Here is a 15185-nt window from a genome sequence, read left to right as displayed (position 1 = left end):
CCCGTGTGCAATAATGAAGCTGCACTTCACATTGCATCGAATCCGGCATTTCACGAGAGAACCAAACACATAGAGATTGATTGTCATTTTTTCACAGAAAAGTTAACTTTCAGGAGATATCGTCACAAGGTTCGTGCGGTCAAGTGATCAGCTTGGTACATATAATTTGTATGCAGGTACATATAATTTGTATGCACCAACTTAAAGGGGAGCGTTAGAATCTTATGAACATTCTATAGCATATGTAAATATAGTACGTAACTTGATTTACTCCTATTATAATTAGGTAATAATTAGATATTGATTTGTATTGATTTCCTTTCCTTTTAGGACATATAAACTTAGTTATTTAAACCCAATAGCTTGAGAGAATAATCGAGTTGAGATTTCTCTTATGTCTCTTCCAATTCACAATAACATAGTCCAGCAAAAGAAAATTAAGGACAATATCCGATCAAAAAAAAATCATAAGACTCTTGAGCTAGCTTTTGAAGTTGAGTTAGGTCCAAGGTCTATAACTGGTATAAGAGAAGTACCCATCTCAATTCTTGTTATCTGATGTTGGATCCCCATATTAAATTGCCACGCTCCAGATATCCGGCCCTAGGCATGGGGGTGGGGGTTGGTGGGGGGTTGGTGGGGGGTTGAAGAGCCACATCACCTTATACGGGGATGGGTGCTCTCTTTAATATGCCTTGGGGAATCCTCACTTCTTGAGCTAGTTTTTGGAGTTGAATTAGGGCCAAGGTCCTAACAACAAAAAGATGTACAAAATTAAGAAAATAAATCGGTATGCCTACCATTCAGAGTTTCAGAGCCAATAACCTGATCCATGTAATAGTCAGTCATATAATCTTCAGAAGTTGTCACGGAGCAAATAAAAGATAAGCACAGGGGACAAGCACCAGACAGATAGTGCACAAGAAGCAAACAAGGGAAGCATTGGTCACTTTTACAATAGTAAGATGAACACATTCAGGAACTAACCAAAAATTCAACATCATAACCATGTCTCTCCAAATCCAAACAGATAGGACTTACTGAGTTCAATCACTCAAAGAGAACGAGGATTCTGCTCTGGTAAGGAGTGACAAGGTTGTAGATCCATAAAACATACGTTTGAGTTAATAACAGAACCAGTAACACTTCCGAAGCTAGACTCGAGCATCATTTTTTACTGTAGCATCATGCAGAATTTTGCAGTGATGCATTGATTTTAGCATTAAGAGCTGACATAATGATAAAACAGAAAAGGAAATTGGAGGCTGAAGAATACCTTTTCTCAAATCTCAGAGCTCGACGATCACCTTCATGCCTGTCAGAGTCGTGCGACAAGTCCTCTTTCAGTACATCATATGTTGTCAAAACAATGTTGGCACTGAGAAGTTCATTTATATCTGGCAAGGGTGTTTGTGATATAGAGTTATTCCTCACTCCTTCATAAATGCATGTTCGCACAGCACCAGGACTAGTATGACTAGCAATAGGAAGAAATGATGGGTAAGCAATCCAAATAAGCAACTTTGGATAAAAATTCAATAAAGAATAGAATTAATTTGACATATGTGGCCTAGAAAGGCAAGAAAACTAACACTAAACCTATTTCACATTGTTATGAAAAACAACCTGCTCCTAGTCATGATAAGAGAAAGAGACATTAGAAAAAAAGAGTAAAGTCAACCAACAAGTGACTGTACAAGTCACAAGGCCATAGGGAAAAGGAAACAAAAGCCCCTTCTTTCACAGTTTCCCCTGATCAATCCCAGAAGTTAAGGACCCAGGAAAAGGTAGAAAGTTTCACTGAGTTCTCTACAAGACAACTAAAGGACAAAAGTGAACTCATCAACCCCATAAGGCCAATTAGCCCTTTATGCTTATGATGAGCGATTACTTTTCTTATGTCAGCAACCAGTCATCTAAAGGAAAATATAGTGAGTCCCTTAAATGTCGAACAAGCAAGCATACATCTCACAAATAGCCTCTGTTGCTCAGACTAATACATCTATTGCTAGTAATTTGTTGCTTGTCTTTCACAGTCTAATACTCTTGAACCATGCATCATGGACTCCGGTACTTCTGATCATATTTCCGGTAAAAGATCACTTTTGCAAGGATGTACGGATATCAAATGGTTGTTCTATTTACTAACTGAACATATAGTCAAGTAATGCAAAGAGAACAAAGCAACTAGAAGTAAAAAACAACAACTAATTTTATGATAAAACATATACTAGTACATATCTGCAAACTGATTTACAGCCAACAAAATCAACAATAGACTATTGCCTCAAGGTTTAAATTCAGTAATCAGAATTCAATACTGTTCATCTTCTAAAATCTTTAATATATAGAGTTCTGAACATTATATCAAGAGATTATAATTTTTCAAAAAAAAAAAAGGACATCTATTGGAAGGGCAAAATAACTGATAGCTCCTCTTGATGACAAATAATACATACATGTCTGAAAATGTTTTAGTTGGTAACATCTATGTCCACTGGTTTATATAGTTAATATTGAGGAAATCTAAGGAAAATGATATGCTTGAAATGGAACAAGGAAAATGAAAGGCTAAGTAAGAATACCGAACAATTTCAGCATGCCATTGAGGCAATATAGGAGCTGGACACACAAGAAGAGTTGCACCTGAGGCAACTGGTGCTACACAGGCTTGGATCAGTTCTGAGCACCGCTGGCAGATATAGCTGTCTTCCATTTCAACTATTTTAACATTGTTTTTGCGTTTAGCATGCTTGCGCATATTACCAGTTGTCTTCTGTTCATCTAAGATTGCTTTGGATTTTGAATATCTCTTGTTAGGAGAGTAGCCCACACAATCTGCATGCTGCCATGCATCACAAGCATCACACTGAACCCACAATCCTTTATATCTGATGCTTTCACTCACAGAACCACATATACACTCCACACGCTCTCTTTTCAGTCTTTTCAGACTATTCTTTTGACCCTCACCACACAGAAATTCACCAGTAAAATTTCCAACGGAGGATGATGCCACCTGATGTGTAAAGATACAGGCAAGCAGCTCAACAGTCTTTCCCAGCCCCATCTCATCTGTAATAACAATAATAGAAGAAGCAACCAAAGCTAATAAGGCTTTCAATGACTGTAAAATGTTGAAAGGCACTGTTCATAGTTGAGGTACTTAAGAATTGCCTAACATCATATATAGTAAAACATTCAGGGGTCGTTCGTTTGGTAGAGTGTATAAAAATAATGCAGAATAGGGTGTATTAGTAGTGCTTGCATTGGTAATGTTGGTACTAGTTATGCTGCTATCAGTTATGATGGCATTATTTCTTATACATTGTTTGGTTTGGTGATTAGAAATAATATCTCTTGCATAATTTCTATAAAAAAAATATTTGTTTACAAAAATACCTTCCTTTAATTTACAGACTTTCTTTGCAACAAAGTTCTTGTACCTTTAAAACTTCGCTAGCTCATTTTTCCCCCAAATTAAATTAGATACTTGGTAGCATTGCTTCATCACACTCCAGACAACTTTTCAAGTGTGAAGAGCAAGTCATACAACAATACCTATGAACACACCAGCGAAACAAATAGGTGAGTACATCACTATATCAAGCAAAGTCACAATTTCCAGCGAATTGTATTCTTGCTCCAGCCATAATAACACACAGATCTGGCAATGTGGTCTTTTATTATCCACTCCATTCTCGTATGCAGCATTAGAAATATATAGGGGTAGAAAAGGTGAAAGAAAAAACTATACCTGAAATTGTGAAATAGGGTAGAAAAAGCAAACAATGTTTGACCAAGTGAAAGGAAGAAGATGTGGAGAAAACTTTTACATGGCAAAGTGTAGAGAAGAACAAGTGAAGTATCGTGGAAAAGGACTTGGAAACGTTCTAAAGGGATTTGAAGGGTAATTTTGTCATTGATTAAGTTAATGCATGTGTTGAAATTCTTTGTATTACTAATAACATGGAAAATGGTGGTATGTGTAATACACACCTCAATACACAATAGAGAGTATAACTATACAAGCATTAGTTATACATATGATTAAAAAGTGTACCAAACAAGGTATTAGCAATACATAAAACTAACGCATGCATTATTTTCTCTAATACACTACCAAACGACCCCTCAAAGCATAAACCAATTACTTAAACGGAAATTATATCATAAAACAAGCAATTCATCCCCGTCATAACTCAGTGATACAGTAACTAGATATGAGGGTGTTTTAATAAAAAAGAAAAAATGAAGGAAAAAATAAACTCTTCCAAAGAAACAAGACATGTTTGCTACCCAAAGCAATCACAGTCAGACAGTAAATTAAATCAATAAGGTAAGATTTCATAACAGCACAAAGAAGGTCCTAATATGTACAGAAGATCAGCCAGCATGAAGAAATAACCAAAAAGGAAAGGATAAAATGACGTATAATCCAATCTATCCTAAAGATTTTATGGTGCCCAACACAATTTTAATTGTCTTCCCCGAGGATTGAAAGTAGATTCAATACAATAGGGGAAAAGATCGTACAAATCACCCGACACGAAGAAAAAAACTAAAAGAAAAGGATAAAATAACGGATGATCCTATCTATCCTAAAGATTTTAAGGTGCCCAACACATTTTTAATTGTCTTCCCTGAGGATTGAAAACAGATTCAATAAAATAGGGGAAAAGATCGTACAATGATCAACCAGCACGAAGAAAAAAAACAAAAAGAAAAGGATAAAATAACGCATGATCCTACTTATCTTAAAGACTTTACAGTGCCGAACACATTTTTAATTGTCTTCCCTGATGATTGAAAGCAATAACATACAAAGGTAGATCAAGCACGAAAGACTGGCAAATTCAGTCATTTTGCTTACCAGCTAAAATACCACCAGGAACAACTGGCGGGGTGCTCTCTGGATGCAAGGATACATTTCCACTGAAAAGTAACATCAGAAACTGATCATTAAAAAAGAACTCTTCTTAGCTGGTTAAAAAAATACAGCGAATATAACTTAACAAAAAAGATAGTTAAGAGAGAGATCAGTTCAATCTGAAAAGGTTATATTTCAATTTTTGACTCCTTGTATTTTGAGTTAAGAGCAATAGACTTGTGTACTTAAGGAAGAGGAAGAAGCGCCAATTAATAGTGACATAAGCCATCAGGGGAGGGAGGGAGAACGATGCTTTTCCTGGAATTAGGGATGTACAATCCAACAACAACAACAACAAACCCAGTGTATTCCCACATAGTGGGGTCTGGGGGGGTAAGATGTACGCAGTCCATACCACTACTTCAGGAGAAGTAGAAAGGTTGTTTCCTATAGACCCCCAACTCAAGACAAGGAATAATAAACAAATACTTAATAAAGCATGGAACAAGATGTCAAGACATAAATACGCCACCCACAAGGAATAATAAACAAAGAATAATGAACAAATTTGTAATAAAGCATGCAACAAAGTGTCCTAACAAGAATACTACATCTACCAAGTAATGCCCTACTCCAACGACTCAAACTGGCACTAGCCTTCTATCCTAATCCACGTCCTCCAGATCTTCCTATCTAGGGTCATGTCCTCAGTGAGCTGTAATTGCTCCATGTCCCGCCTGATCACCTCTCTCCAGTATTTCTTCGGTCTACCCCTACCCCGCCTGAAACCATCCAAAGCAAGTTTCTCACATCTACGGACCGGGGCATCCGTGCCCCTTCTCATCACATACCCGAACCATCTCAATCGGACTTCCCGCATCTTGTCCTCCACCGAAGCCACTCCAACCTTTTCCCGAATAGTCTCATTTCGAACTCTATCACCCCTATTAAGCCCACACATCCAACGCAACATCCGTATTTCCGCCACCTTCAATTTTTGAATGTGAGAGTTCTTGAGTGGCCAACATTCCGCTCCATACAACATGGTTGGACTGACTGCCACCCTGTAGAATTTTCCTTTAAGCTTGGGCAGCACCTTCCTATCACACAACACCCCAAGGCGAGCTTCCACTTCATCCATCCCGCCCCAATACGATGGGAGACATCCTCGTCAATCTCACCATTCTCCTGAATCATGGACCCAAGATACTTAAAACTATCCCTCTTACACACCGTCTGGGAATCCAACCTTACTACCACCTCGTCTTCCTGCCTCACGTCATTAAACTTGCATTCCAAATATTTTGTCTTGCTCCTGCTCAACCTGAACCTTTTAGACTCAAGGATCTGTCTCCACACCTTTAATTTATCATTCACACCCCTCCGCGTCTCATCAATCAAAACAACATCATCTGCAAAAAGCATACACTAAGGCACCTCTCCTTGAATGCGCTGCATCAACACATCCACCACCAAAGCAAACAAAAACGGGCTAAGAGTGGAACCCTGGTGCAACCCCGTCAAGACAGGGAAATGTTCTGAGTCTCCTCCCGCCTTCCTCACCTGAGTCTTAGCTCCATTATACATGTCCTTGATTGCTCTAGTATACACCACCAGTACCCCACTCATCTCCAAGCATCTCCAAAGCACCTCCCTAGGGACTTTGCCGTACGCCTTCTCCAAGTCGATAAACACCATGTGCAGATCTTTCTTCCTTTCCCTATACTGTTCCACCAGTCTCCGCACCAGGTGAATTGCCTCCGTCGTCGAGCGCCCGGGCATAAATCCAAACTGATTCTCCGAGATAGACATTATCCTCCTAAACCTCAACTCGACCACTCTCTCCCAAATCTTCATAGTGTGGCTCGATAACTTAATACCTCTATAGTTATTGCACCTCTGAATGTCACCCTTGTTCTTATAAAGAGGGATCATAGTACTCCATCTCCAAGCCTCGGGCATTTTCGCCGACTTGAAAATGCCGTTAAATAATTCAGTCAACCACCTTAACCTAGCCTCGCCAGAGAACTTCCAAAAATCCACAGGGATCTCATCAGGCCCCGTCGCCCTACCCCTACGCATCCTGCGAACAGCCTCTCTGACCTCTTCTACCTTAAAACGTCTACAATAACTAAATTCACGACACTCCTATGTGTGCTCCAGCTCCCCTAACACAATAACTCTATCCCCTTCATCACTCAATCCAAAGAACAAAAAAATGACGAGAATTTGATCATCCACCTTTTGAATTCACAAAACACAAAATAACAAAACCAAATTCAGTTAGTGCCTGTAGTTGGAAGTGTCTATTTCATCACAAGGGAACCTATTGGATGAACTATGGATAAAAAATACTTCAAAGGATGGTAAAAGTACATGAATCCAATGGTAAGATTTTCTTTACCATCATAGAAAGAGGAACATACCAAAATGGATTGTAATATACTGTTATAGAGGTGTCAATTAAACTCAGTGGCATACATAGAGGAGAAATAAAGTGATTTATTTTGCTTTGCAAAGAGCCATCAGAATTTCTTTTCTCCCTCTGCACCATCCAATAAGCAGCACGGCGCTGGTAAGGTCTAAGCTTAGGAAGCAAACCAGGGAGGTCATCATCAAGCATCGGCTCCTCCCTGCAGGAAATATCACAAATGCAAGCCAAGTATGAGGAAATTTGCAATATAGTCAACAAAAATTGAAAACTTATGTCAGCAGAAACACTCACTTTGATGGCTTAATAGCTTCATAGAAACTAGCTACATCAAACCTAGAAAGTTTCCTTGCAGCAGAAGAACTTTCATCCGGCCCTGAAGCTAGACCAATATCCGCATGTGCTGCCACCTGGTATCCATATCTAGCCTCTGAAGTCACAACCTCTGGACGTAGCCAGGCCATCACATGCATCATGCTCTTTTTCCATAGCTGTCTAGATGTATCAAGAAGTGACTCGCACGCAGAAAATGCACTTTCTAAAATCTCAACCCTCATCCTTACAGATGCTAAACAATTTGGAACAATAACAGGCCTCAATGAGAAGAACTTCAAACTAGCCAAATGGACTAGCCCTGATAAACCCTCATCAGGTCCATCAAAATTTCCCACCACCAACACATTAGTTTCCTCCAAACCCTCTTTCTCCTGTTTTGTTACAATCTCCAGACATATATTACCAGCAGATAATACAGGCCAATGACCCAACTTTATCCTAGTAAGATACTCATTAACATTACTCACCCTAAACCTCAATAAATACCTTGAATCCCAGAAAAATTCCTCATCCAATATAAAATGACCAAACACCTCACTAAAAACCAAGTCTGATAAAAAAATTTCGGAAATATCCATATGTTGGTCAGATAACCAATTAGACCGATCAATTTCAACAAAATATGGCACTTCAACTGCAAAAGAATCATCTTTTTCTGCATTTCCAGCTTCAGTTTTACCATTTAATTTCCCCTTGGGAACTTCTCCTTCCAAAATTCCTACCGAACGATTTGGCTTAGATTTCCTCCGACCCATTGCTGTAACAAGAAATACCAAGAGCAACGTGATTAAATGAAAAAAGAAATAATCATTTAGGGCTCGTTTGGTTGGGGTACAAGTTACCCGGGAATTAGTTATTCGATGATTGTTATCCCGCCCTCAATGTGAGATAAAAATAACAGTACAATCCCAGGATAAGTCATCCCACGATTTTATCCCAACCAAACATGGGATAAACTCATCAAAAAATTAATCCTAGTATTAGTTATCCCTTATCCCCTCGCACCAAACGAGCCTTACAGTGTTATGTTCAAATAACCGAGAAGCAGTATATATAGCAATGTCAATTCAAGAGTTCTAAAATGAAGTTGAGCCAGCAAAACAAACAGTTGCATAATTTGAATGCTAATTCATTCACATAAAACTGATAGAAAGTGGAATAAATTGCAGAATTTAGGAATAGAATTGAAAAAACCAAGAAGGAAGACCTCAATTTCCCGCGTGCACAACCGTTGAGCCCTCGAATTGTAGGAGTAGCAGGAAATTCGAAATATTGGGCTGATCTATTTCTGTTACTCTACTGGGAAACAACAGACGGTAAAACTGACGGCACTGTATGTAACATCTCTCCAATAACCGACTTTGTTCTTGTTACTGTTACTGTCTGTCGTCTACGTCTCAGAACCCACACCTATAAGGGTATTATGGTCATTTCACATTTTAAAATAAATAAGGAGGACACTGGTAAAAATAAAGAATGACAACGAAAGCAGGGGTTAGGGTTTTGCAGTGTGTGTTCCAATTGGGCAAAGAACAACCATGACAGGGGGAAGGAAGAATTTGAAAAGGGCTGTCCAAGAAGAATTTTTGACTCTTCAAAAAGGACAAAGCATTATGCAGGTTGTGGACCTTCGAGGTTCCAATCTTATTCAAGTAAGATCCGTTTCTTCTTTTATGTCTTCGTTTTTGTCTTTTTTGTATGAAATTAATATTTTTATTTTTATCTTTTTGAATGTGAAGGTAACGGATGCGAAAGGTGAAACATCATTAGCAATATTCCCAGCTAAATTTCAAAAGAGCATGTGGATTAAAAGAGGTTTGGGATTTATCATGCTTGTTGATTTCATGCTGTTATCTTTATTTTTTTTATTTTTTTGGTGTGTTGAATAGCTTAGAATAATGTGAAGTGTTTTCCTTTGTGTTTGTCTTTTTTATCAACAGGCAATTTTGTTGTGGTGGATGAGAGTGGCAGAGAAGAAGCTACTGAATCAGGTAGAAAAGTGGGATGTGTTGTTACGCAGGTTCTCTATCATGACCAGGTCCATGTGCTTCAAAAGTCACCTGAATGGTGAGCCTCTGAAATTCAACCACCTATTATTTTGCCTTGTTCTGATTTTTTAGAGAAAGGGCAAGGGATTTTTCCTTCTAAAATCTGTCTTGTACTGAAAAAAAAGTAGGGTTATTTTGCTTGACGAGCCTATTTTAAATCTATATTGAAATGGATATATTAGTTCTGGCTTGTGAATGCAGCTAGCATCTTTACAGGTTTTTGAGATTGAAAAGAAATCGCTGATATGTGGAAAAAGGAGATAATCTCGTTATGATGATTGAAGCATATTTTTGTTTCGTCCATGACATTTGGCTTTTAACTCTCATGTGCAATTTTGAATTTTTGTGTTTTCACATTCACCCTCTTAGTAGATTTTGACCTCCTCCTAGCATGTCTATCGTTTCTTCTGTTACAACATATGTCAATCAGCTTACAAGACAGCCCTTTCAGCAACTACTCTGCTGAGTGTGTGTTTTACTTTGTGTTGATTTCACGTAGTTGGTCATTTATATTTTAATGTGCTAACTTAATTGATATTTTGGTCTGCATACCCCCACCTAATATATGCAAAATAAATGGTAGATTTCTGTATACACGGCCCTATTTGAAACATCATACTACTCCCAACACCTCTCCCTGGCTAAGATATGGTTTCAATCCACTGTGCAATGTTATTCAATTGGTTGGCAAGAGCCTGTCACTCGATGCTCCTCGGCAAGGGTCATAGTACGGTCTACTGCTCTCCTCCCCCCAAATAGTTTTTATTCAGAAATTTTCTCAATTTTTGCATAATCTCCGTGCAGGCCAGAGATCTTCAAATTCACAGAAGTAGAGAATTCAAAACAGGATACGCAGTCACAAAATTCTCAGGTGGATGAAAATGAAGACTCAAGTGATGATGATGGACTCCCTCCATTAGAAGCCAATACAAACAGATTAAATCCTTTTCAACGGGAGTCTGAAACAGAGTCTGATTCAGATACTGGTCCCTGATCCATATTTTGGGACCTTCTGGGCGTCATTTCGTTTCTACTGACAGAGTAGGTGTAAAGGCATTGCTTTCTTTGAAAGTTATTAATTGTAAATCTGCTTGCTATTGGATCAGTGTATCTTAATAGAGTAGTTTCTATGTCAAGCCCATATCTGGGGTGGGTGAACTTCTGGATTTCTGCATTTGATTTTTATCAAAGATATGTCTTCTAATGCTATGTTTGATAGGATGTTCTTCGACACTAAAAAATATGCATAGCTTACTTTGTTTGGAACTTGTGAATTAAGGTGGATGAACACATATCAGTGTCTGAGTAGCTTTTACGCGAGGTGTTTGAGAAAATTTGTGATGCAAGGGTTTCAACATATGTAACTATATTTTCTTTGCCTGATTTTGATATGTTTTGCTTGAGCCAAGGTTCTACGAACACAGTCTCTCTACCTTCATAAGGTAGGGATAGTTGCCTACACTCTCTCCAGACCCCACTATGGAAGTAGATCAGGTATTTTGTTGTTGAAGGATTTCAATGTACGTACCAACGGCTACTATGGATTGTAGAAACTTTCAACCATGTTTGGAGGAGTTGGGGGAGTGTAATAGAGCACTTAAAAAGGTCATGTCTAACTTATATATTAAATTTTATTAGTTTTCTATTAAATGTGATTTTATTATCATGCTTATATTTGTGTATTACAAATATGAGAAAAATATAGTAACGTATAACATGAATATTTATAATTCGTTTTGATTGTAGTAATATGGATCGGAGATATTAAACCTTCTCATAATTTATTATCTCAATATAATTCTATTTTGTAAATATCTTGAAACTTACTTTCTTTTGAGACCTACTACGACCCCATTATTATGAACAATTTTATTCCTTTGAGTAGTCACACATTAGCTCTCTCGGAGCTGTTAAATAATTATGTACTATCACATATTGCATAAAACCACCATTTATGTTGAACATCTCCTTGTAGAGAGAACTATTGTCATTGTGGTCGAAATCTTATAAGTCAGGCCTTTTTCATATTTTACTTTTGCCTTTAATAAATTTGTTTTTATAAGGTTTTGGTAAAATCCTTTTGGCGTACAATATTTATCCGGCGATCATTGACAAATTTATTCGACCACACTCTAATAACTATTTCTTGCCTTTACCCTTTAGTAAATCATGATAAAACATGCTACAATATCAGTGGCCTTTTTATCCCAAATAAAATTTCTATGTTTCTTTCAAACTTCTCATAGAGGTGAATTTTAAAATTTAGCCAACCATATATAAACACGTTTTTACACACTTTTTATCACATTTTGACGCGTTCATTTTAGATTGACCGAGCATTTATGATGTTTATCACAAGTCACTTTCTTTTCAAGGAATGAACTATAATCATATGTTGCTTCATAAATTTTCATTAGAAGCTAATTTTCATAACTTGAATTTATCATATTTATATGACACGAACACCTCAATATTATTTTGAAAGGTCAAGTGTAACACTATTTTATATTACATATTTTTATGAAGGATTTATAAAAATTAGTATTAAATTAGGTCACACGACAATTGACTGCCCGATACCTCTCATGCCAAATTGATGGCAAAACTTACCTTCACCTTTTGAAGGACCATTTTTTGAGAATCAATAATGTTCTTCCTTTTTGAATTACCACAATGATGATTATATTATTATTTTATCCTTTCACGTCATATTCATACATTCAATCACTTATCTTCTTTCCGATATATTATACGTTGCTGCCACAATCACATAAGAAAATGGAGCAAATCCATTAGACGGATTTACTGACTTTTCATCAGACGTTTATTAGTTTGTCTTAGTCATCATTTATATCATCAATGTATTTTTGTTTGAACTTAAACCAAATGTCTTACCCAGAAAAAGGTGTGTGAGCCCAAATTCAGTGGGATTTCAACTCAACATCTTATTATAGTAGTGAATCAGAATTATAATTGAATATCTTACACTATTGGTACAATGAAACTAAAATCCACCATCTTACCCTCAATTAATGACGTAATAATTTTATAATAACAACATTTGCAACTGAAACTTAAAAAACAGTACAATATTTAGTTGCAAAACTTTTTTCCTGGAAAAAAAATCTTTGTATGTTAGAAAAATCTTATTGACAAAGAAATGATTTCGCAACTATTTCAACATACTAGATAATGAAACTCATGCCGGCATGGGCTTAATGTATGCTATTTTTTTATCCCAATTTATGTGTCACAGATGAAATTTAGAAGGTTCATCAAATTTTTTATATGATTTTTAAATATTTTAAATTATTAATTGTTGATTTATTATACTTTTACATATTTTTAGTTACCATATATGTTACTCTTCTTGTCCCAATTTATGTGTTACCGGTGAAATATTTGAAAAAGTCAATAAAATTTGTTATATAGTTTTAGATATTTTAAAGTGTTAATTTTATGATTTATACAATCTTCTGCGTAATTATAAAGTAATATATGTTACTTCCTCTATCCCAATAATTGATATGACATTGATAGAATTTGAAAAGTCAAACAAACTTTTTATACATTTTTCAAATATTTTAAATTTATTAATTTTGTGATTTATATTACTTTTCACGAAATTTAAAATAATATATCCCAATTTATTATGCACTAATAGAATTTCGAGTCAACTAAAACTTTTTATGTGCCTCCAAATAATTTAACTTTTTAATTATTGTAATTTATAATATTCTTTACTCAATTTTCACGTATATAATAGATTAAAAATAAAAGGGCTTAAGTCATCGACGACTCTAAAAGTTGCTTGAAAAATTCACTTAGCACCTCAACTCAACCTTGTACCTATTGAAAACTTTAACCTGTCAAGAATCATTCCTATTAACACAAAATGTTGACATGAGAAAAAACGTGTAGATAACTCTCTTTAAGCGTGTATACCAATTTTAAACAATTTCTTTTTTCAGCTTGTTTGCAACAAATTTTTGTTAAGCTGAAAATTAACTGCAAGCAAAAATAAAAATAAATAAAAAGAATAATTTTATTTAAGGTAATCTTGTGAGTACAATTTCGTTATTCTCTCTATTCTTCTCTCCTAAGCTTTTTCGTGATTCGAGGGCCTTTTGTAGCGTAATTCTCGAACTTTCGGATGATTTGAGCCTCCTAGAAATGCGTTTGGATCTCCAGGACTGTCAGAAAACACTTTGTCTTATCGAGTTGATTTCCGGACAGAACTCCGTGGTCAATTCTTTGAAGAGCTGTGTAGTCAATGCAGAGCTTTCTCCAATGCTTCCATAATCCCCTAAAAAATATGTAACCCTCCTATTTATCGTTGTAGGGGGTAGGCATTTTAAGTGTAAATAACCTCTTTTGCCTCATTCTAAATGGTTCATTCAGTTTTCAAGCTTATCATGTGATAAGTTGCTTGTGATTGGTCAAAAATATGTCATTTGGGACACTTGGCGATGTTTTATTGGCTCTTGAACATGACTTGGATTGCCACATCATTTGAGTGTGTGGCCTTGCCTCATTGGTCTTTAATTTGACTGGGATGCCACGTCACTTGACACGTGCCATAAGTTTGGGCCTCAAGGTGAGATGGACCTTGAAGTCCTTGATGAGGAATAAAATAGGCTTATTATTTTTATAGCCCAAAATAATTTTAGACCCAATAAAATATGGGTCAAATTCAAATTTTATATGAATTTGACCCAATAAAGTTTACGTGTCTACAGATGCCCCCTACTTCAAAACTCATCAAGGTGTTTGATTTGTCGGACCTGTTAGAGACGAGATTTGAAGTATTTATGGAGCCTCTTTTTTTTTTTGCAAGACTTGAGCACTTTGTCGAAATCCGACTCCTTGAAGTCATCATAATCCGGGTAGAATAACGTGAATCCCTTTCTTAGGAGTGTAAAATTCTGTTTAAAAATAAATATATCCAAACCTTGTAGGATTCAGGTTTTATTCTTATATCGAATTTTAATAGGATTGAATAATGATGTTATCACACTTCGAAAAGGATTAGGAATTTAACTTATTTTGGATACTTGGACATCTCAGTTCTTCTTGAAGACAACTTGTTCAGAAAATTCCTTTTCAAAATCAAACTGGGGCCTTTCAGAATCTATAAAAGGAAATCACCGCCCCATTAAGTCATTGTAATTCAGACTGAGCAAAAATTCAACTCCCGTCCTTCTCCTCTTTTGCTCTTTTTTCATAATTGAGCTTTCGGGCACTTTGGAGCGTCTGTGAAAGAAGCTTCATAACTCATTGTGGAGGTGGCTGAATCACAAATGACTTGTAATGTTGGAAATCAGACTCGTGAGGCTATGTTCTACGCAAAAACCACGCTCAATTTATCTCCAGATCTGCCCAGGTATCTTTTCAAAATCAGACCTTCAGTTCTGTTTTGTCACTTTTTACTTGTTTTGTGCAGTCTCATGAAAACTCTCATATCTTGACTTAGGAACATCAAATTCAGGAGACATATTTT

At 36.4% G+C, this 15185-nt stretch overlaps 2 protein-coding genes across 6 annotated transcripts in view; one reads left to right on the top strand and one right to left on the bottom strand.

Moving 5' to 3' along the window:
* The window catches only part of LOC107863480 (E3 ubiquitin-protein ligase SHPRH), a 45353-nt gene extending 36337 nt beyond the window's left edge, over window positions 1–9016 (bottom strand). For 4 of the 5 annotated variants that reach the window (XR_007053082.1, XM_016709408.2, XM_047408354.1 and 1 more), the window contains exons 1-6: window positions 8845–9016; window positions 7596–8394; window positions 7297–7503; window positions 4874–4935; window positions 2586–3075; window positions 1277–1477 (exon numbers count right to left, since the gene is read on the bottom strand). Coding sequence is in view for 4 of the 5 variants with exons in the window: in XM_016709408.2 (XP_016564894.2) it covers window positions 1277–1477; window positions 2586–3075; window positions 4874–4935; window positions 7297–7503; window positions 7596–8392 (1757 nt within the window). In the remaining variant the exon portion in view is untranslated. The remainder of the gene's footprint in view (window positions 1–1276; window positions 1478–2585; window positions 3076–4873; window positions 4936–7296; window positions 7504–7595; window positions 8395–8844) is intronic. The other variant, XM_047408353.1, reaches the window with a different exon arrangement.
* Window positions 9017–9154: 138 nt separating this feature from the next.
* Window positions 9155–10894, top strand: LOC107863481 (probable RNA-binding protein EIF1AD). The gene is made up of 4 exons (XM_016709409.2): window positions 9155–9289; window positions 9377–9452; window positions 9578–9704; window positions 10490–10894. Exons 1-4 carry the CDS (start codon window positions 9176–9178, stop codon window positions 10677–10679), a joined length of 507 nt encoding a protein of 168 aa, XP_016564895.1. The 5' UTR covers window positions 9155–9175; the 3' UTR covers window positions 10680–10894.
* Window positions 10895–15185: the final 4291 nt, after the last annotated feature.

This window comes from Capsicum annuum, chromosome 3 (assembly GCF_002878395.1).
Source record: "Capsicum annuum cultivar UCD-10X-F1 chromosome 3, UCD10Xv1.1, whole genome shotgun sequence".
Lineage (NCBI taxonomy): Eukaryota > Viridiplantae > Streptophyta > Magnoliopsida > Solanales > Solanaceae > Capsicum > Capsicum annuum.
This window is presented reverse-complemented; position numbering and strand designations above follow the sequence as displayed.

Coding starts and splice junctions, on each gene's coding strand:
- LOC107863481 (XM_016709409.2), top strand. CDS start 9,176: ATGACAGGGGGAAGGAAGAATTTGAAAAGGGCTGTCCAAGAAGAATTT. Junction 9,290..9,376: donor GAGGTTCCAATCTTATTCAA/GTAAGATCCGTT, acceptor TTGAATGTGAAG/GTAACGGATGCGAAAGGTGA. Junction 9,453..9,577: donor GAGCATGTGGATTAAAAGAG/GTTTGGGATTTA, acceptor TTTTATCAACAG/GCAATTTTGTTGTGGTGGAT.